At 39.8% G+C, this 23,300-nt stretch overlaps 1 protein-coding gene across 1 annotated transcript in view; it reads right to left on the reverse strand.

The window, feature by feature from the left end:
• Positions 1–23,300, reverse strand: part of CNTNAP5 (contactin associated protein family member 5) — a 276,013-nt gene that overhangs the window by 153,725 nt on the left and 98,988 nt on the right. The window contains exon 4 of the mRNA XM_033065393.2: positions 1,534–1,681. Within this exon, the coding sequence (XP_032921284.1) occupies positions 1,534–1,681 (148 nt within the window). The remainder of the gene's footprint in view (positions 1–1,533; positions 1,682–23,300) is intronic.

Raw genomic sequence — 23,300 nt, forward strand, 5'->3', positions numbered from 1 at the left:
TCAGGCTGCCAGTGACTGTGAAATCTTTGTATCATAGAAAATAAAACCACAGTCTGACATGAAAGTAGTACTCATGTAGTACACAACATGGACAAGCATCAAGAAAAGAAAAATCAGCCACAAAAGTTTCAATCTTCCCAAAGTTCAAGTTCTATTTGTTAAACAATTGCTTGGACTGTACTTTTCACTTCAGAGGTTTGGGCATCATCAATAGAAGAAAGTTCTTGAAAACAGATCATCTGTCTGTTCAGAATTATGTCACCAAGGGTAGTTGATTTTTGAATTGCAGATTTCAGTTTACATGTTCACTAATAGACCTGGAAAAGGTCTCTTGCCCTAATGACTGTGCATCCAGACCAGGCTGTTGTAGGTCAGTCCACAGTAACTGTACAGGTGGAGAAACAGCATCTAGAAGAAGCTGAATGGATGTGATAGACCTTTATAGAGATCATAAGAATCTTCCTGTGAAAAACATGTGAAGCAGTCCTAAGATCCATGTGCAGTGACAAGGCCCCAGAGAGTCCTGGAGTTGTGTCTTTGTTCAGTGGGAACATGTGAATCAAAAAGTTTAATCAACTTTTTCATTTAGCTTAGATGAATTTAGGTTGTCTCCCAAACAGTTTGTTATTCTGTTACAGCCCATCATCTGTGCTTGGGAGGAACAGACAAGGACCTAAGCTAAATGGGGAGATGCACCAGTACATGGTGTCACATGGTGGTGACTTGTGACACACCAAATTTATCGGTAAAACTTTCCACAACAAAATCTCCCCTGTTTCCAGCAGCATCTCAAGCCACAGAAATGAACACAAAGTCACCTGAGAAATAAATATTGTACTTGCATTTCCTCATCAGTGGACTTCCATTTTCTGCAGTGGAGCAGCATCTGTCCTTTTGCCTTTCACAGTCTGACAGGGTCATAGGTCACACATCTGCAGCACTACAACAAGATCTGGTGCCAAAACACCCCAAGCCAACAACATCTGCAGTCTGCTCCAAAGCCCAAAACATTACAGACCATATTTTCAAAGACATCAGGTCTTGAGAGTGGCCAAAGAAAGCTGTCATGTAAAAGCAATTGAATCAGCAGACAGGTTCTCTACACTCTGAAGCTATAAAGTCATCAGCCTCAAATACAACCAGAGCTGCACAATCCACAGCACTTCACAACTAGGTAGCCTGCCTTAAACTCAGAAATGAACTGTTTAGGCAAATGTAGCCCTATAAAGATCCCAATTAGCTTTGTGACCTCCAGTGGGCAGGAGGTTTTGCAGCATCTGACTGCCTGGCTCTCCCAGAAGCAGCAAATTGCTTTGTGATGGGCTCAGCCCTGAGGGGGCTTCACCAGCTGAGCGAGATGGGCAACACATTCTGGGCAGGAAGGCAAGCACAAATACTGAAAAAAATAAACAATGGCAATGTATTTCATGTTCCATTTTAGCTCATAAAACTTTTACTGCACTCTTTCCACAGCACCACCAGCACCAAGTAAAAGCTCTTTGATAAAGTGTGGGTTAAGATGCAGCCACTTACTGTAAGAGCAGCCAAAGACCTCAACTCTCAGTCCTATCCGCCCACCAACATTCCACTTCAGAGGGATGAAGCGCAGGAATCGAGCTTTCACGGAGTGCAGCAGCTTGTGGTGAACCACACTGTCAGCATTGCTGTTCCCTGTGAAGACCTGGAAGGACAAAGAGCCTTGGTGAGACATTAAGCAACAGGAGGTGAATGCAGCATTCTGAACAAAGGCTGTGAACTGTCACTTCTCTTCATGATTCCTACTCTCAACAATGACTAATAATAATTTAAATTGATTGTCAACTTTCCTTCTAAGTGCTTCATCTCTTATGAAGGGAAACAAGGGAGACAGCAGCACACAGAGCACCTCAGCAGAGTGGTGGAAGTACACACAGTTACAAAAGCAGATTGTAGATGGGGATGATACTGAAGACGCTGCACAATTTCTCCCAACCCAGGCTATTCCTGTGCACTATAATACTCCATCAACCCCTAAAATACTCAGAGTCCCATCAGCACAGTGAAGGATGGGGTTTGTTTTAGCCTTTGGTGCACTCATGGAAATACTAAATGACAGGCAAAATCCACTGAAGTTCTTCAGAGAAGAACAGGACAGTGTACTTCCAGATACCCAAGAGAAAACTCAAGCAAGGAGCAGGAAGAGATAAAAGCCTGAGTATGCACACAGAAGAATCAGCATTTTGACTGTGTTTGCGCCCGAGAGAGTTAAAGCATGCAAACAGTAAAAATAATTTCTTTCCTTACCTATTTAATTAATTGCCTGCAACAGCAAGCCAAAATTAATGGCCCTAGTCAGAATTATAACTTAACAAGAGGAAATTCTCTCATGGATGAAGAATGACCGAGGGATTTCAAAGACAAACCTTCAGAAAAACATCAAGGCTGTATTCCTGCCTGAAGCATTTTCAATTCATCTTTACACCCTTATCTGTAATATTGGCCCAGGAATATCACAGACTTCCTGCAATCCTCAGAACATTTGAGTAATTCAGCTAGGATTGAAATTTGAAGCCAAGAGTTTTGAAAAGCATGGAAACCAAAGAGAGAACACACCAAAACATGGTCTCACAGGAGAGCCATATTTGTAAAAGAGGTCCTGCATTTTGTAAGCATAAAATTTAATCACAAAAAGTTGTACCAGTTTAAAATGCTTCTGCAGTTCAAAAATCGGCACCATTCACTTACACAGCGCAATTGTGAGAAAAATTGGAATGAGTTCATTAAAGCAGACCTACAGTTCGTTTTGATGGTTGAAGGGTGTGTCAAAGAGATTAGGGGTTCATCTCCACTCGATTTTTTTTCCCTTAAATGCAAGCATTCCAACTTTTTTCCAGATGTTATTATAGATGCTGTAAAACCTCAAATTCAGTGTATTCTTTTTTAACTAAACTAAGCATTCAATTGTTTTATTAGAACTATATTAAATAAGCAATATTCTGGAACATTTCTAAGGCACAATTCTTTGAAACCATAGCATGTTTACTTCATTTCACCTTAAAAACAGTAACTGAAATTCTCTTCTATATAAAGTAAGCCTTATTTTCAACCCAGTCATGAATGCAAAAGACCACATATACCTCCCTTCCAAAAACATTCTTTGCATTTCATTGCTGTTTTTGCCTGCCTCTGAAGATGAACAACTTTACTGAAATGATCTCTCACAATCCCAGTTACCTCTTTGAAAAAACACCCTTCAAAACATGTGATCATGTGCTAGTTTTGGCTGCAGTTAATTTTCTTCATAGTAGTTTGTTTGGGGCTGTGTTTTGGATTTGTGCTGGAAATAGAGATGATAATACAGAGATGATTTAGTTATTGACTGGCAGTGCTTGCACAGAATCAAGGACTCCTGCTCCTCATCCCTCCAGTGAGGAGACTGCGGGCATGGGAAATTGGGAGGGGACACAGGCAGGACAGTTGACTCCAGATGACCCCAGGGATATCCCATCCCATCCCATCCCATCCCATCCCATCCCATCCCATCCCATCCCATCCCATCCCATCCCATCCCATCCCATCCCATCCCATCCCATCCCATCCCATCCCATCCCATCCCATCCCATCCCATCCCGCATCATGCTCAGCACCTAGAGCTGGGGGAAATAGGACAGGGGGATGTTCAGAGTGATGGAATTTGTATTCCCAAGTGATAATTATGTGTGATGGAGCCTGGTTGTCCTGGGGATGCTGAACACTTCCCTACCTATGGGAAGTGGAGAATGAGCTCCTTGTTCTGCTTGCAAGTGTGGGTGGCTTTTGCTTTACCCATGAAACTGGCATTTACTTTATCTCAACCCATGAGTTTTCTCATGTTTAATCTTCCAAATCTCTCCCCCATCCCGTGGGGGGAGAGTGAGCAGCTGTGTGGGGCTCAGGTAATGGTTGGGGTTAATCCATTACAGATCTGTAAAATTATTTCTATTAGGAGCTTATCAGGCTGAAAAAGGGGAAAAAAACATTATCCCAGTTGTCCTCAAAGCTTTGCTTTTCCTACACCTCTAGTTCTGAACTTTTAATGCACAAGATCTTGTTTTCTACAAGTCTTATGTGACATTTAACTAACCTCTCACAAATTAAACTATATTATTTTTCTTTTGAATGGAGATTCTTGTTGATGCTAATTCGAAGTTAACCAAATACAGCTGATATGTTTTGTACTTCTATATGTCCTGATCTTACTCATACTGCTTTCCACATAGGAGCCAATTTCAAATTCCAGCAGAGAGCCTTTCAGAGATTTTTTTCCTTATATTTCAAGTGAAAAATCTTGTTCTCCTCAGTAATGAAATTTTCAGTAGAGAGTAAGCCTCACAGTCATAGCTGTGGCAGTCCTCATATTTTTAGTAAGACACTTATGGATATATAAGATGCATAAAGGAGACTGTTGTTTTCTGTTTGCTAACTGCAAAGGCTTGTGTTCTTGGAGTCCTGTGATTATGTAAATGTCTCACCTTTAATAAGATAAAAAAAGAAAGAAGAAAAACAATAAAGGCGGAATAGAGAGTTTCCAGTCCTCCCAATTGTGAAGAAAAGTTTAAAATGCAGTGACTAGAGTGAAAGTGAAGGTGAAAAGTAAGAGACAAAAGAAAAAATACACCTTAATACTGTGAAGCGAGCTGGGGGGTCCAGCATACTCCAGGGATTGTGGTTGTGGTTTTGCCAGGCAAGATTCACAGCTTTACCACACCCATTGCAAGCTGATCTCACTGCCTACCCACTGGCATCTCTGCTAGGTATCTTCCCTCAACACCTCAAGCACAAACCAGAATTCACATCCAGCCTCCAGACCAGTTCAGTCCAAACCTGATGGGAAACTATGTAAAAACATCCTTCCCACACTGGAAGAGCCCCATCAGTAAAAATAAACTATTCAGAGGTCCAATACTGCCCTTACAGCACCTTTTTTTTTCTCAAGCTCCTCTAATAAGCAAAGAGCTAATGACCCTTTTGGAGAAAGGAAATTCACATGCAATGGTGTACCCATTGATCTGTGTCTACAAGATGGTTCTGTGTGCTGCTGGCACACCCCTGCATTCTGCTACCAGTGGGGCATCACTGTGGGCATGCCTTCAGGATTGCTTTGATTTTCCCTTCCAACTCCCACTGCTATACAGAACACCTTTTGATGCTTTATGGACCACCTGTGGGCTGTAGACCATTGATTGAATAATACCAATTGCCACAGACAGTCACTTGAAAACTTAAGATCCACAGCTGATACAGAAAAGAATCCATCCATTAAAGAAAATGAAACTAGGATGCAGTACCAGATTTCACAGCCCTGGAGGTTCAAATATTGATTAACAGTAAACCTATCGGTGTGAATGGCAGAAGTCCTCTAGAGAAATGGCCTTTATTACAACTTGTTGTTGATAGGGATTAATTCCCAGGAACAAAATGACAAACGAGTGCAGAAAACAAAGCACTTGCATTTCCCATGTAACACAGTTTCTCTGGAAGAGAGCACAGCACTTCAATCTGTGTATTTTAACAAGCCCTGTAAACACAACAGACGGATGATTTACATGGGAAATTCTGCCTCTGGCATTCTATGGGACTTATAAATCAAAGAGTTCCATTAGTGCCAGATTTTGCCACCAGCTTCTTGAAGGCAAAGGCTTTTCCCCAGTGCCAGTGGCCACAAGGTTAACAGCTGGCCAAGGCTGCCCCTCAGACCAAGCTTGTTTCACAATGCCTGGCTCTGCTGTGACACAAACCATGGCACCACAGTAATATTTTATGAGGTTTTTTTTACGAGCCAGCAGAGGCAGGTCCCACAGGCATGGAAAGGTGAGGGCAGAGCAGCTGCAGTGGTTTGGAGCAGGGTCCGACTGCTCCGTGCTGCCTCTTGGGCAGCAGCTGTCAGCGTGCAGGGAAGAATGGCAGTGAGACAAGCACAAATAGTGCTCCTCCCAATGCTCAGCTCACCTAGTTCATGGATTATAGTGAAATAGGACAAAATGGAGTTCCAGTTTAAATGAAAAAGAAAATTTTGAAAAGAAGCGTACATCTCAAAACTGCTGTTGTTGCCTGGAATTTGCACGGACCAGCCCCTCAGGAAAAACAATGATTCCACTAAATGGGCTTTTTTTACAACTCTCCCATTCAGAAGGATCCCAAAATCTTTCCAAGGGCAGTTCAGGAAAATCTCACACAACTGGGGTGAAATATGACAGTTATTTGATAACCCTGAAAACACATACTTTTTTCTTTACCTCATGCATTAATTCAGAGCTATGCCAGATCATACCAGTGAGACTCAATGAGCTTTAGATCATCCTTTGGATCAACTCTTAGACTGGTCTCCACCTCCCAACAGACAAGTGGAAATTGGGTGCAAGTGTCTGCTCATGAAAGCCTGATTAACTCCAAAGATCAGATCAGATGCAGGACTTTATCTCAGCCTTCCCCAGCTGAATTCTCTGCACACCAAATGGCAACTTATTTACAGACTTGCAGAAGGTGGTTCTCATAATGGCTCTGCTCTCCCACTTTGTTAGGCAGTAATGGGACGGGTTCAAAATGAGTATATAACATCAGCACAATCCTCAGCCCTGCACGGGGAGCAGGCAGACCTGAGGTTAACTACCTTCTAGGGGAGGTATTTTAAGACATATTGAAAACTCTCATTTCTGCCAAAGTAATCTGATGAGTTGAATTGAGGGGAAAGAAATAATCAGATTATAAATGTGCAGAGGGCATACAACAAAGTTGTTAGCAATTTACAACATTTCAACCTTCAGTAAAAGAAATACAAAGAGGGAAAAGAGCACTCCACCTTCAAATCTCACCCGTGACATCACTGTGTTCTGTCTCCAGTGCCTGAAGAAAAGGACAAGAGGGCACTTGATTCAAGCTGTCCAGAGCTCAGTAAAGGAACCAAATGGAGACAAAAAGCAGCTAAGACTGCCATAAATCCCAAAACTGCAGTCCTTATGAGTAAAACAATGTCATTCTTCCCTTTAAACTTCTGTAGCCAGATGGGAAAGATCATGAGCTAGGAGTTTGTGCTATGATACAGAACACACTTCTGGGGAATGACTCCCAAGTACTTGAGTGTACATTCACTTCCAAGAAAGCATGAATTTTCAAGGAAGAAACAACATGAAAATCTGAAAGAGGAAGAAGATAGCATTGCCTACCTTTTCATATTTTCCAGGATGAAACAAACTCTGACTTTCATCTTCTCCAAAGGCAGTGGGATTTCAGTTCTGCTGAAGTTTGCGTTACCTGGAGTGCAACTCAGTGGGGCTGGGGTACTAAATACACGTTTGGAGGAAGTCAGTGACTAAAAGCAAGTTTTGGCAGGGGTCCTATGTATATGTGTGGAAAGAGACCAAGGGCCACGATGACAAGGACACAATACTGCCATAAACACACCACACGGAAACTCAGTACCCTCTGATTTTGATGGGATGCTACAGAGTTATTTTTCACAGAAAAATTATACTGCATCAGTGCTTCCTAGCTGCACCTTAGGCCTAGACAGGTTTGTGGTTACAGGTTTCTGCAACAATGAGAATTAAAAAACACATTTATTTTCTGCTGCAAAACAAAAGTAACTGTCGGTTCAGGCAATTGTAGAAATTTGCCCGTTTCACCTCAGCTAAGCCCTAAACCACAAAAAGATGTAAAAACTAAAACATAATTTCAAAGTCTAAATGTTTGGGGTTTTTTCACATTTTACCATTTCTGCATCCTGTGAATGCCGGTGGTGAAAAATGTTGCTTTGCTTATGTAACAGAAAAAGTCCTGCCTAACACATCAAGCCAGAACTGTTGATACCTTGTCACAAAGAAACAGAGTGAAACTGCTTTGCTGTCATCTCCATCTCCCTGTGCCCAAACCAGGAGCTGCTAAAAGCTCCTCCTGTTTGGAGGGTGAGTTCAGTGCAGCTGTCCAGCTCAGGAGTTCACGGCAGGACCTGGCCCCTGGGAGTTGTTCTTTTTCAGCATCTGGCCTTAAAAAATTATTTTGTTAGAGGAGAGCAGACCGTGGGGACAATGAAAGGAGGATTGCTCAGCTCCTTTAAGAGTTGAAGTTTAGAACTCTGTTTTCAATACCACACAGCTACATTTGGTACATGGATAGCAAACCTAAGTACTCTGTTTTCCCACCTCTCTGTCTCAAAAGGCAAGTTAAATTTTCTTTCAGTATTCTTTCAAACCAGCTGTAGAAACAAAATAAATTTACTTGGAGGAACTTGCCTGTTTAGGAGAATAAATGGGAGATTTTTCCACTGATTTAAGCAGGTTTCAGCCCAAGCCCAAGAGGAAACAGCTGTCAGCCTGGTCCAGGGACCATCAGCTGGAGGGCAGGTTGTGTCCATTTAGCACATCAGTCACCTCTGAGCACGTCTTTCCACTTCATTGTTTCCTATAAATGCACCATAGTCTTCATGACAAAAGGTAAACAGTTATTTCTGGTTAACTGGTTAATTGTGGTTATTCTGAGTTGATTTGCCTGACTCATGCTTCAGCTTCCAGCTTGAATACTTGATGACTCAAGCCAGTCTACACCCCATCCTACCCTTCTAAAGAGAAGCCTCCTTTCTGCTTAAGTTTTTTCTTTCCCAACAGCAGCTACATTTTTCTCTGTGAAACACCCATCCTTGACAAGAACCTCAGAAACAATATCCCCTGGCACACTGTCAGAGCTGCTATTAGGGAGGAGCAAAGGGGGGGAAAGAATAGAACAGACACCTGTCAAAATTATCCTCCCATAACATATTATCTGAGAAAGTGACAGCTTTCCATCTCATCCCTCTACCCCATAATGGAAAAAATAAAAAATTTGTGTACAAAGAGGTAGTTAAACTTCCCTGAACAGCAAGGATTAAAATGACTCCTGATCAAGCAGGAGCCCTACTGGGACTGCATTGCACTTGGTACTTATTGAGGGGCTGACTGCTGTGCTCCAGCTATGCAGCGTCCACCTGGGCTCCTGAATGCCATTTGGACACCTCTGAGCTGCTGGCAGTTTCTGTGCAAGTAGGGGAGAGGAGATGCAGTAATGTGGCAGGGTCCATACTAATTCATCACTTCCCTCCATGATCTGCTCAAGTGAGAAGGTTATTTGCTGCTAATCCACCCCATTACACTGCCTTCATACCTTTCTGTCTGGTTAGTTACTTTCCAAATACAGGAACAAATGCTGTTAACAACATCATTAACATCAGATAGATGACTGCCCAAAGTAAACTACATTTATATTAAGGATGCAGCTTATTATCCTTCTGCTGACAGTTGGTAGAACCAATCTCAGCATTTCCAATAAAACCCATCATTTTTACATCATCAAAATATTTTGCAAGCAAAACATTTAAAAAAATTAAAGAATAACCATTGACACTATATAATATTATTTTCTAAATAGGTCTGTATCAAATAATAAAAAAGTGTGTAATATAACTTCTATTTAGACCAAAGAAAATGAAACAAAGTATTGAAGAACTTTTTAAACCTTTGTGCATTTTTTTCCCTGTCCTGATTCACCCCTAAAAATTCTAATTCATTTTTTTACTTTGTTCAGCAGCACCTTTTTATATTGAAATGGACAGTTTGATCTTTAAACAGTTTGAATTAGTGTCAATCTGTTTCCAGAGTCTGCCAAACTGTACCTTGGCAAAGTCTGAGATTCTGTGTCCACCAGCGACCTTTTCCAATAGGCAACTTGGGTACAGTGATGTCTTTTGAAGAAAAGCAAATTTACCAAATGGATAATACACGAGCTCCATCCCTTGACCTCAGGATGAGAAAATGGTCTCTGTCTCCCATTTCCTCATAGAGATGTAGCCAAATGCCTGATCCCATCTGTAGTTGGGCATGTTGCCCTCTTCTTCCCAGCAACAAACCAAGTGCAATTTCCTTACCATGCTGAGACACCCTTTGCACACATATGTGAAGCTGCATCTCATAAAAATGCATTTCATCGATGGCAAATGGATCCCTATCTTTAGATTTTAGAATCAGCTTTGTCTTTGGAGCACCTGCAGGTGAAGCTCTTATTGCTGTTAATATCATTGCTACTACATAAATAAATAATGATAGAAGCAAGAAGCAAGCAGCAAAATTAAACCTGTAAATTACAAGTCTAAGCTAAAAGTCGGCAGTTGATTCCTGCTTCTGTTCAGCCTCCTGCACTTTATCTTAAAGGCAATCCTACAAAAAGATAGCATTTTAAACTAAATCACAACATGGTTAAATATTTCCCTAGTACCTTGACTAGGTTAACCTCAGCAAACAGACTGAAACTTCTCTTCTGCTGCCAACACTAATCATAGATTTCAGCTGCTCTGCATAAATCTCATGGAGACCTTCATGCTTTACATTAAATTAGTGGGATTAACAATGCTGTGAATGTGTTTATGTCTGGCAGTGTTGGGGAACTCTGGGAACCTTCCCTGTGTTTAGCTTCATCAGAGTACATTTAAATAGCTAGTGCTGTACACTCAGTATCTCTCTGGTTGTAATTTGCCAGACGGATCCAGCAAGATGACACCAGAGAGGTGTTAGCTATTCCATGCAACAGTGACCTCAGATGAATACTGTGCTTCATTATCTTACATTATTTCACTGTTATAAAGTTTGATAGCATTTGCACTTGGATCAGTAAAGTAATTTCCTGTAAAAGAAGAAAAAATAGGTGGGCTTGATTTTCTCCAGTGTTCCATAAAGCACAGAAATGCAGGTGCTTGCCCACACACACATTTTTTTGTTATACCCTCCTCCCTCACTGCCCCATAGCAACTTCCATAAGGAAGAAAAGACAGGTTATAGTGGTGGGCAACTCCCTTCTCAGGGGAAGGGACACTGGACAGATCAGATCCTCCTCTTGTGGAAGTCTGTCCCCTCCCAGGGGCCTGGGTTAAGGACATCACCAGGAAAATTTCCAGCCTGGTGCAGCCCTCAGACTATTACCCATTACTGCTCTTCCATGTGGGTGGCAATGAATCCACAATCCCACCCTCCAGAGCAGTGAAACTGTGTACATCAGCCTCAGTCTTGGCCTAGTGAGTTCACAGACTCACCTCTACCACAGGAGGGCTAAATTTAATTGACATTTTTTCCTCCTACAAAATCACTACTGTAATGCTTGCAGCATCCTACATTTGAGTCTTGGCATTGCACTTTCACATTGAGGTCCATCACTGAACCACATTAAATTAATCTTGAGGACACTAAAGCAACTTAAAGAAACCACATCTCTTCCTCCTGCAATAGAGTAAGATGAGCTTTTGCAGCATCTTGGCAGGCAAATGTGCAATGTCTTCCAAATGCATGTCTGCCCATTAAGTTTCGACCACACATTTCATTACACCAACCACACCAAACAATCCTCAGCAGTAGGCTCTGAAGATCATGATGGTCTCTAAACTACAGGCCAAAAAAAATGAAAAAAAATGTACCCTACTGTTAGTGATCCAAGGAGAAAGCCTGAAATTCTGACTCTGAACTGTAATTTCTGCTGGCATACAAATAACACCTGTTACTGTTGCTATGGTAGGAGATAAGGAGTCGTGATACATTTGGCAGGCCCAAGATCACACCAGACCATCAATAAAAACTGTTCTACTACTTTTATTTTAGAAATTAGAAGATTATGTGAACTGCTGAGCGAGTTTGAAATTTCAGTGCTTGTAAAAATCAGATTTTGAAATTAGCACTACCCCCATGGGGATGAACACAAGGGAAGGAAAGCAGAAATAGTTTATTTCAACAAGAGGAGTTTCTATGCAATAGATGTTTCTGTAAATGTGCAAACTGGGATGCATCACACTGGACTGTCCCTAGGACCTTCAATAACAGTTTCATTCTTGTCCTTTCCCAAGGATCATCCTCGAGAACCTGTTTCTTGGCACTCTCTAACAGCAAGAGAGGTGATGATACTTCTTGTAAATTGTCCTTTTTCTTTTCACTTCCATACAGTTTTTCCTTAAATCATAGCTAATCAAATACTTAAAAACTAGAAATCTTAGAAGCCTCTCCAATGGTATCGATATTTCCCATTTAAGTATGGCAAAATGGATGGGAGTTGTGGATGGGGGCAAGTATGGGCAAAAAGGAGGCAGTTGAGGAGAGAGGAAATCAATAGTTCCTTAACAAGCCCTTCTGAGGTGTGAAATCTAGCACACAGGGCTCTTTTATTTCTTTTATCTCCTGATCATAGGTGAAAGAAAGGGTCCATGAATAGGATCCATGAAAGAGCTTGTCTTTAGAACAAGAAATAAGAACACCTAACATTTTTTGCAAATATTAAGATGAAGGCATTGTGCTTAAGGTGGTTTTCTTTTTATCCTGAAAGCAGTATGAGTAGCTATACCTTGAAAAGTAACAAAGAATAGAAGAAAGAAGCAAGTGTTTTTAGACAATGCAACCCACAGAGAGGAAAATTAACCTATTACAGGATTTCCTTTCAAACCCTTTGCACACAGCGAGGCCTGAATAATAAGCTGGGTTAGGATGTATGTTCACAGTTCAGTCTTCAAAGATGAGCTGGTCCTCTGGCAAACAGAAGAGAACTGTGCAAATATACAAATTTAACTTCTGGTAAAGAGGGACACTGATATACCCTCAAGTGCTTCTGCATCAATGCTGCAGTCTCATGCACGTTTGAGCTCACCAAGTTTCTGCAGTTTAGCATTAATGAACACCTGAACCAGCACCCATGTGGAGAACACACAGCTTTGACAGCAGTTCTTTAAAACACCACTAAATCAACACATCATGACTAAAGGGAAATGCAGCAATTCTGATTGTTTATTATATGGTATCCTCAGAGAGTGTCAGACCAGCATTTTCAGAGCCCAATTTCTCCCCATATTAGTGTTTGTGTGACTTACTGAGCGATGAATTGTGCCAAAGTCGATTGATTACTCTTGATTACAGGAGACAAATGGACAAAATGCATTCATTTTAACCAGTAAAGCACGGCCTCAGGAAGTTTAGGCCAAGCTGTCAATACAGGTCTCTTTGGTCACCTCCAGGGCACATGTGCAAACTCTGGAAGTGTAACTAACCTGGGTCTTGCCTTGTGTGTTCAAAAACACATCCCAGCAGACATAGGGGTGGAAAGCAACCACACTGAGGTGGCAGTAAAGGGTACAAAGTTTGTAAGGATGCAATGGGAAACACTGGTAAGAAGGAAGGTGCTGTTTGAAATAAATGTTGGAAGCCAATAGAGACAATGAGATGCTACTGACCACTCTAACTTCTGTATGGATTGAAATTCTTCCACATTAGTGTGTTGGTCTGGGTTATCAAAAACATGACCATGCAATGTTATTTCACTCCACGGTAGATAAGGCATTAAGAAAAGATCCAAGAGTAGAGAAAATGGAGATTCTGAATAGGGAATGTAATTGTCCTATCATCTTGAACTCTAAATTTTACAAAAGAGAAATATAGTTGCTGGAGTTGGTAAGCAAGGTACCAAACACACAGACACACACTCACAATGTGTTCTTTAAAATTAGCCAGCACTCAGGATGAAAACACTGAGGAGCTTCTACTGTCCATACAAAATTGTAATTCAACACACAAATGCAGAACTATACCCAAACTTGAAGTATTATTTTAAAGCAGAGATTAACTTCAAGAAAAAAACCATAAAACCTAGGATTTTTTAGTCAAAAGTTTAAAAAAAGTAACATTAGGATAAATTATTTTGAGAACCATATAAGTATTTTAAATTCATCATATTAGAGATTCAAAATAAATCAAAACCACTTATGCTGAAAACAAATTTTTTTAAAAGGAAAGAAGTAAAAACCATCTGGTAAAATCAGAGACTGAGAAGCTATTTAAAGTAGGAAGACTTTCCACTAAAGAAATCACAATTAAAGGATAAAAATGGAAATTAGGATCAGCTCTGTAAGTAGAGAATACCACAGAATATCACAGAACTTTAAAAATTTAAAATAATTTGATATAAGGCATAAGAACCAGTAATAAATACTTTTCTGAACATGTGATTAAAAAAAAAAAAAACTGACAAAAATGCTGAAAGACAGCCTTGAAAAAGACAAACCCATTGATGAGATGGTGAATTAATTCTTTTCAGCAGAGCAGAGTAAAGGATACAGCTTAGGGTATTTCCAATTCTAGGCTCTTTTTCAGTTATGAGTGAGAAAATTACTTGAAATTGAAGTACCGAGTTAGCATATAAAATAAACAGAGAAAATCCACTAAGCTCAGTTAATATTCTTCCACAATTTAGAAATTCAGTATAAAACTGCTCAACTGTTAGCTGTGATGGCTATCCTATCAAGGAAATGTACTTCATTGGCAGTGAAAGAGAAGGTGGCAAACTCAGGGGCATGTTTTAAGAGGTCTTAAGACAGACTGTGGCACCCACTTACAAATAAATCCATAAAGTAGAAGAAATTATTTTGAAACCCACAATGAACAAACAAGCAGACCGTTATATTATGACTGAAAGATATCTTGTTTTTTAAGAGGAACTACAGACCTTACACATTTATTATTAGCCTTCAAAGGAATCAGTTTATGGATTGATAATGATGCTGTAATTGATATCATGCACTTGCACTTCCATCAACTTTTGTTGAAAACCACTGAAAGAAAAAAGCCATCCAAACCAAGCTCATAGGTGACAAAATAAAATGTGCATTTATGGGGATCTAGTCTGATCTATGTTATTTCTGGCTTCCTAAATGTCATAGTGAAGAAAACACAGAGTACAGAGAACTAGAACAACTTGGTGATAACACAAAAGTTGTTGGCTTGTGAAAATAAAGTCTGACTGAAAAGTTGCACAAGGGTCTGATTGATATGGAATGATCAGGCAGTAAAACAGAGAATAAGGAGGATCAGAAAATGTAAAGCAGCACACCACACCGACAAAATCATCTTCACCACACATCCCATCTGAAACAGGTTGGAAATCTGCTACTGTCGTTCAGGAATCTCAAAGCCTTGTGAACTGCTGGAGGCAAACATCAGTTCTGGACTCAAAAATGGCCAAAAACCTAAAGAATTTATTAGGAATTCCAAGAAAAAGAAGAGAAGTAGCCATTCAGAAAGCCCTGAAATTACTTTATATATTAACAGTTATGTGACCCCAACTTAAAAACTGTGACACTTTTGTCTCTTCATTTGACAAATACATAGTTGAATTGGGGAAAAAATATAGAAAACAGCCATAAAGTAGGCCAATGATATTTTATATCTTCAGAATGTTGAAAGATGAAATAGACTGGGATTTTTTAGCCTGAAAAAAAATATGTCTGAAGTAGAATACAAGATGGAGCTATAAAATAATAAATAGCAGACATAGCAGGAGATTGGGGAATTATTATTCATGTTTACTAGAACATGAAAGCCAAACACTCAACATAATTTTCAGAAAACTTGTGGACCCAGCAGCTTTTGTTTTACTAGAGATTTCTAGACATGTTTTCTTGTCAGATTTCTAGGTCTGTCTATATTAATTGTCAAATCTATTGCTAAATTGTACTGATCTCTTCACCAACCCTCTAAAGAAAAAGCAAAACCTCAGAAACCACAAAACTAATAAAGCATATAAGCTGTTAGATAAAGGGGTATACTGAGATTCATAATTATTCAGTGTCTCAAAACATATGCTGACAGAAGAGTTGAAAAACATCTATTCCTTTTCCCCCAGTGAAACCTATTAAGGAAATTTCTTATTTGAAGCTGGTGACATTTCATAGGAAACTGTGAATAAATGAAAAAAAAGAAGCAAAATCAACAAAACCAAGAATCCAACTAATTTTATTTGTGAACTATTTATTCATTGGCTTATTTTCTAATAACTCTACTGAACAGGAGAAATCTGAAAAACAATAAAAATCTAATTTAATTTTAAAGTTTCACTTGAAAAATGTCACCAAAAATGATCCTTTTCCTTGAACAAAAAAAAAAAAAACCCAGTACTGACACAGGTAGTTTTTCAAAGAGAAAATTTATCCACAAATTGACAAGTCAGAGCCATGAATCGTAACTGTAGTTATCTGGGAATCAAACACAGACCAGGTATCATGGTCCATGGTTTCCTTCCCCTCCCTTCTAGCTGCCCAGCCTTACAAATTCCACCACACTTAGGAAGATTCAGTTTCTGAATGGACATCCACACTACTGAAAAAAAATTGTTACTGCTCATTTTAATGACATCCTAACTTCTCAGAATTTATTCATTACTTTCATTACCTCATTTCATTTCTGCCTCAAATTCATCCAGAATGAAAGAAATGGAGATTATTATTTGAGCATTTTCAGACAGCTCTTACAGAAAAATAAAAAATCTTTCTCTTTGGGCTGGATGTACCCTGCAGGTGTTCCTGCTGGGGTAAGGGCAGGGGGGATTCACCAGAAAGCTGCAGGCAACCTCAGGAAACCAATTTGCCCAGCTGGCCCAGCTTCCAGCAGCATTTTAGACCTTTATGCCAGTCAATGTGCACAAAGCCAGTTGTGAAATCTCAGCTCTCCCATCTCCGGAATACCTGAGTTATGCAAGCACCCAGACAGCTCTTCCTGCAATACCCACCCCATGTCCTTATGCTGGGACAAACCAAAACACTGCTAATCAGAGAGAGCAGAAGAGGAGTGGGGAGGATGCATAAAGACCCATCCACCATCACCATCAAATTTTAACTAAATTGATGCTACAAAAGCAGCACCTTCCTTTAATACATCTGATTTGTGCCATTGTTCTGCCATGGCTTAGACAAGTTCAGCTGCAGCCCAGCAAGGACAATCACTTATTTTTTCTCTTTGTCTCCAAGACAGAGAGCTTTATCTCAGCCCCCAGGAAGTACCTCTCATTGCAGCTCTTGGGGATTTGCTGACTTTCTCCAAGGTTCTCAACCCAAACACTATTTCCAGTTCCAAATCCAAACAGATGGAGAGACACAAACACTCCATCTTCCTTACAGCTACACTACCAGCCTCCCCTACCAAGTGGAGAGCAGCTGGTAGAAATCAGGACAGCCAGGACACACTCCTAATGTTCATGAGAATTCCCATTATCCAAAAGGAAAACAGAACTGAACATTTGAATCAGATGAACTCTTCTTTCTTTCATTTTGTAGCATAAAGGAAAATAGAAAAGGTCTATTTGTAAGGTCACCCTAAGCATTAGTTGGGTCACAGTTGGGTCAAAAATCACAAACTCTGCCCCTCCTTACCATAATAACCCAAGGCACAAACACATCACCCCAAATACAACCTGCTTCAAGCACCTTCATGTGCTGCATAAAGCAAGTTCCATGCCTGGTGCTTAGGACAATGTGTGAGTGGACCTGTGCCCCACTCTAGACAAACTAAATAACAGCACAGGGCCAGGAAAACCTATGAGCTCTGACAATTAAAGAAAATTAAATTGAAGTGGACTTGAAAGATTTTGGACCCATTGGCTAACAAATGTTACACACTAACTTAACTTGCGCCGGTGTTCCCATTAAGTATGCATTATTTATGTATTAATTTCTCTTTCATTGAGCTTCATTAAGTCATTCCCGTCCTGAACTACCATAAAACTGAGAGATTGCTGTCCCTCTAGACAAATAGAAAAGGCTTTGCCAGCTGATTTGGAGATCCCTTTAAAGGAGAGACAGTACCATTTGATAGCTTTGCTCTGTCATTATTTGTTACAAAATCATAACCTCAAATCAAGGATTCACCAGGAACTTCACAAGCCATCTTAATTTATCACTTGTACAATGAACCATTCCTTACTGGATTGAAGGGGGTTGAGCAATCAATCTTGTTAATTGTCTTCAATCAATTAAAACAGATTTCTGTTATTTCAAGCAGGAATGTTTGGTTTTGTTTGTTTTTTAACTCAGAAGCAAAATGTTTTATTTATGTAAAACACCCTAAAAAGCTCAATCTTCTGTTGAATAAATCCTGCATTTGTAAACACAAAAATAAAATGTCTCAGTCTTTTAACTCTCATGATTTTGTAGGTCTAGATGTGAATTTTCATGGCCCTCTCTTCATTTCTGCAGCTTTGGCTAACACACACTCATCCCGCAGAGGTGTAAGCAAAGGTTCTCCACCTTGTCCCAAGAAATAGGAAAGGGCTGTAACATGACCTATGTTTATTTGTTATGCTGATGCTACAGTGGCTCTCAAATAGCCACTTGGACTCCTGCAAAAGACTAACTGCAATGTAAACAAATCCAGATGGCTTTGTTTTGACATATGTAAAATCTTGAATCTGCCATCGGACTGATGTGAGAAATCTCTAGTTTTCCACCATCCAATTAAATAAAAATAGCCTATTTTACTGCTCAGGCAGATGAGCACACAGTTCTCACCAGGGTAATATCCAGAGCTTTTTAAACTCTCTCCAAAGATCTGGAAATCCTAAATGCACACATTTTTGTATCCCCATTCTGGGAATGCACATAAGCCCTAGTGTTCAAAGACCGATAGCAATTAGGTTAATTGACATTATATCCTGTTGCTCCTTCCTTCTAATCTGGCAGAAAAATCATCTGACCCCAGAAGGAGTTAATAATCCAACACTACAAAGTGTTTTGTGTCTGTAATAATATATGGTGCTCAATGCATCATGGGAAGAATGCACTTAATTGAATTATGTAAGTGGGAAGGTTGTATGGTTTTTTTTTATTTTTAGCCTTCCAAGTTTTTTTCTGTTTTTTTTTGCTCTTGTTTGTTTTAAATATTAAATGTAGGAAAGATATTAAAACAAGAAAAAAGTTAAATAAGGGAACAATAATGTGACAGCATTTTGTTTCTTAAATGCATTACTAACTGCCCCACTATGAACGCATCAGAACATAATTAATGTCAACTTGGAAATATGAGCCTTTTTTCCCCCTTTTCTGGTGGAGAGTGGGCATGTGTGGGAAGTGGTGTACAGCTGTCATCAAAGCTCCTCAATTCCTAGCTGTGAAAACCTTACCTAACCCACGCTGAGGAGTCCAAAACCTTGGCTGAGGAGTGTACGTCTGCCCTACTGACCGTGTGCAGGGCTAGTTTAGGTCACTGAAAATTCTGCCTATCAGACTCCCTCTGATGACTGACTGTAATTACCCCAGGCTAGAAAAGTCATTTCAGATGTGCCTGCAGCAACCACTGCCAAAGCTTTTGATGCATCTACTGCACCAGTGACTTGTCTCAGTCATGTTAACCCAACATTCTCCACCAGCCCTTCACAGAGGCTCTGCCAGTCCTGCCTGTTTGCCACAGGAGGCTCTTGCAGTCATTTTCAATCCAAACTTTGGATTTGAAAGGCAAGATGGGTTCAGAAGGAGTGGAGGACACTGCTCAGCAACAAACAGTGGTTTACACACAGCTGGGAATACACAAAGCCAGCTCACCTCTCAAGGTTTATGCTGATCTGGACAAGAGTTCTACCATGCTACAGCTGATGTACCACCTCCTGAGAACATGATTAAGGAACGTCACTAAAATGATTCTCAGCAATACATTTGTTCATCACCGAAATTCTGCTCATTTCACTGGGACATACTTCAATCTACACTTGAATTTTGGTTTCATGGAATGATAGAATGGTTTGGGTTGGAATGGATTATCCATTATAAAGATTATCTAATTCCAACCCCACAGCCATGGGCAGGAGCACCTCCCACTAAACCACGTTACTCAGAGCCCCATCCAGCCTGGTCTTGGCTTGGCATTGCTGCAAACAGAAGACAATGCACATTTCTGTCATCACAACCCCTGTGTATATATGCAGAATGAAAACTGGTGTCACTTGCATCTAAACCCTTATGCATTCCACTTCGTGATTCAGAGCTGTATTTCTTCAGTCACAATCATTGTGTTTTGGGTGGATGTGGTTGTTAAAGTAATATGCAATTTAAGAAATGATACTATAGCAAAATAGCTTCCTACTAAAACAATTCATACTACAGATAACAAGGATGCTCTTGCAGTCTATTTTTAGAAAAGAAGCAATACTGCTGAAACTGCCTTTAGCGGTGAACAGTTGTATTAAAAGGCACTCAGGTAGGTGGAGGGGATGGACAGCAAACATTTTTAAAAAATGGGATAGCTTAAATTCTTCAATGTGCAGAAATGCAGGCATGTAGTATGAATTTTTCCACAACTCTTTTACCCTCCATTGTCCCTTGAAATAGTGTGTAAGAAAATGTGTCTAATTTATTGTGGTGATATGACACCTTACACTGAACAGCACCTAAACTCTTTCAGACTCTTTCAGCCTGGCACCAAAATTTCAAAGACAGCAATGTGCTCTTTCCACCTAGCCCACAAACTTCCTGCTTCCTGGTATCCATGATTTTACAATTTCTTGTGCTTCAGCACTCGTGTATCTTACACTTACTCTGTTTTGTCCTTAAGGACTTGCCAAGTCTGCATAATACTCAGCACTGAATATGAAAATATGAATTAGATTTAGCTTTATTAGAGTTAGTCAGGAAATCATATTTCCTCTCAGAAGTGATCTCCACTAACAGCCCAGCCTGTTCTGCACACATCCTGAGGTACCCACAGAAATTATATTCCTTCTATGCCATTGAACTGCTTCTCATTCTGACACTACAATCACTCAGCTCCAGTGCATCCTGGGCTGCACAGCAGGAGGGCTAATTCAGCACTCCTGTCTAGCAAATTCCAAATGAATGCCACAAAGTGACACTTTTAGCTGTTGCATCCCCTGCCAATTTCAAGTCCCTGTGATCCCACTAAAAAGCACATGAACCCCAGTGTTGACTGAACTGAAAAAAACCTGTCTTTCTCTCAAAAGCATCATGTTATTCTCCTAGCAAATGACATTATTTTCTCTTTTTTCTTAAAAAAAACAAACAAAAAACAAAACACAGTATTATTTTCAGTGATGCTGAGAAAAAAGTATTTTATAATAGAATCTGTTAATTTTGGCATTTGCCACTTAGGATGCATTATACAACCAGACAGAAGTATTTCAGAATTAGCCATTACAGCTGTTTAGCAGGTTAAATACTAGAAGGAAAGTTCACCAGTCTGTAGTTTAACACACCTGGGCTGCTCTCAGGGTGGGCACATTCTCCCTGGTGATACCTGAAGTGCATTCACTGAGCTCACTGTTAATGTGGATATCTTGGCCTTGTCTCAAGATGCTACACTGACTGATTATCCATCTTTCCCCTGATTCTACATTCCACTCCCATGCCAACAGAAATTAACTGCATAAACCATAAGAAATTTCTAACATTCTCCACATCCAACTCCCTGGACTGAACAATAACAGGACACCAGGACTCACAAAGCCATTTATTTTTTTGCCACTTAATCCAGACAGTCCCTGGGTCCTGACTTCTCATCTGTCAAATAGGGGTAAATAATACCTTGTCAGTATTTTTCACCTACTTACAGCTTCTGTTCAGGACAAATCATCTCACTTGATGGATCTTCCTGGTGCATGGCAGTACACAGCCCTGATCTTAGCTAAGAACTTGTTCTACACTTCTGTAAAAATCCTATAAAGTAATAGCAATGTAGAAACATATTATCTTTCTCTCTTGCTAGAGAACCATTATCCAGAGTCCACCAAGCTATTACCACTAACTGCAGGTGTCAAGAAACTTGACATCACTTAAAAGAGCTAAAAACTGAAAAGAAGTTCTATAATTCAATTTATAAATGGTTTTCAAGGTATACAGAAACTGCAATGGCTAAACAGTGTATGACAAAAATGGGTAGAGGAGTTGTGAAGTTACAAAACTTTTAGAATATAAGCAGCTTATGAAAGGAAATTAATGGATTTTGATAAAGAAATGAGACGAAAGGGAAGAAAGGAAAGAAATATCCATAATATTTTTATGGAGGCCATTTTAGGGGGAGCCTCTTACCTATAATTTAAACAAATACAGATCCCAGGATTCTGTCACATTTACAGTTTAAAAAATTAAACAAATTCAGAGTCCAGCATATCACCTAAAAGGTACAGAATCTCAACTAATTTTAAAAGAGAGACTTCAACAATTTTTCCATAGGATTAAATAAAATATATACACTGGTTTCAAAGGACATATGCTTGTTCAAACCTGGAATAACTTTTACTTCTTTGATATGATAAAAATGCTGCCTCCATGGCTAGAAGTTGAAATTACTGACACAAACTGGAGCGGCACACTTTAAGTACAATTATTCTAACTTGTTATACTTCCTTGTAGCTGCTCTGTGCACCCTTGATTGAAGGTAGAATTAATAACAATTTGCATGTTAAATTTTTCATCACAGACACAACTTTCCCTTCCCCAGCAAACAGAATTTATGTTTACAAAGAGGCATCCTAGGGAGGATAAGAGCACCTTCAGGATCACATTTCCCTTAAGATCTGTCCTCTTAGACCTTGCCCATTATTCAAACGGTTTATCCAACACAAAATACTGCAAAGTTCATAGAGTTGACCAGGAGAAACAATATCAGTTTTACTGCTCATATTTCAAAATTATCACCTTGCTTTCGTGGTCTTTCTGAAAAAACTCTGATCTAGTTTTTCAGGCCCTTTCACCAGTGATCAGACAAGGAAAAATTAGGTGCTCCTGCCTGTTGCAGATATTTAAGAGCAGCAAATACGGACCTCTCACCCTAGTTGCACACCAGCACATACACACCCATTCATCCACCATTCTTTGTCAAAAATATTAAGGTTGCTGAGCAGCTATTAAAAAGCTGGGAAGCATCAGCATTCACTTCAGTAAGTTCTACCATGAGCTCCTCCCCTCCTCTCGAGCATATGGTCATTTACTATTTCTGCAGGACCCTGGCTTCAGCCACCAATGGAGAATGCTTCTGGAAATCTCCAGCACTAGATGCAGCTCCTCAATAAAGCGGTGTTTCCACCAATGTCCCCATTCTTGCATAATTTATGGGATGGGGTGGGAGTCACAGTAAATAAGCAAGAGGAGAGGAAGCCTGAAAAAAGTAACAGTTCCATTTGTAAGACCTGTGAGGATACACTTTAACTCCACCTGCACTTCAGAGAGGGAAATACCAATTATGATGCACTAGTTTTATAGAGACAAACTAGAAAGACAAGAGATTTGTTCTAAAATACTTTCTACATTTCATTAAAAAATGCTGTTTCATAGGCAGACTAACTGATTTCAAGGCTTCCAACCACAAGCTGGAAATTTTAGGCTCAAATCCATTTAAATAGAAATCTGTAAATTTGAATTATACCTTAAGGGAAAAAGTTCTGGCTCACTTCATTTAGTGCTGGCACCTCTCTAGACTTGCTTAAAAACACTAATCCTCTTATCAAGAGATTGATCTGGAAGT

Source organism: Catharus ustulatus, chromosome 7, assembly GCF_009819885.2.
Source record: "Catharus ustulatus isolate bCatUst1 chromosome 7, bCatUst1.pri.v2, whole genome shotgun sequence".
Taxonomy (NCBI): Eukaryota; Metazoa; Chordata; class Aves; order Passeriformes; family Turdidae; genus Catharus; species Catharus ustulatus.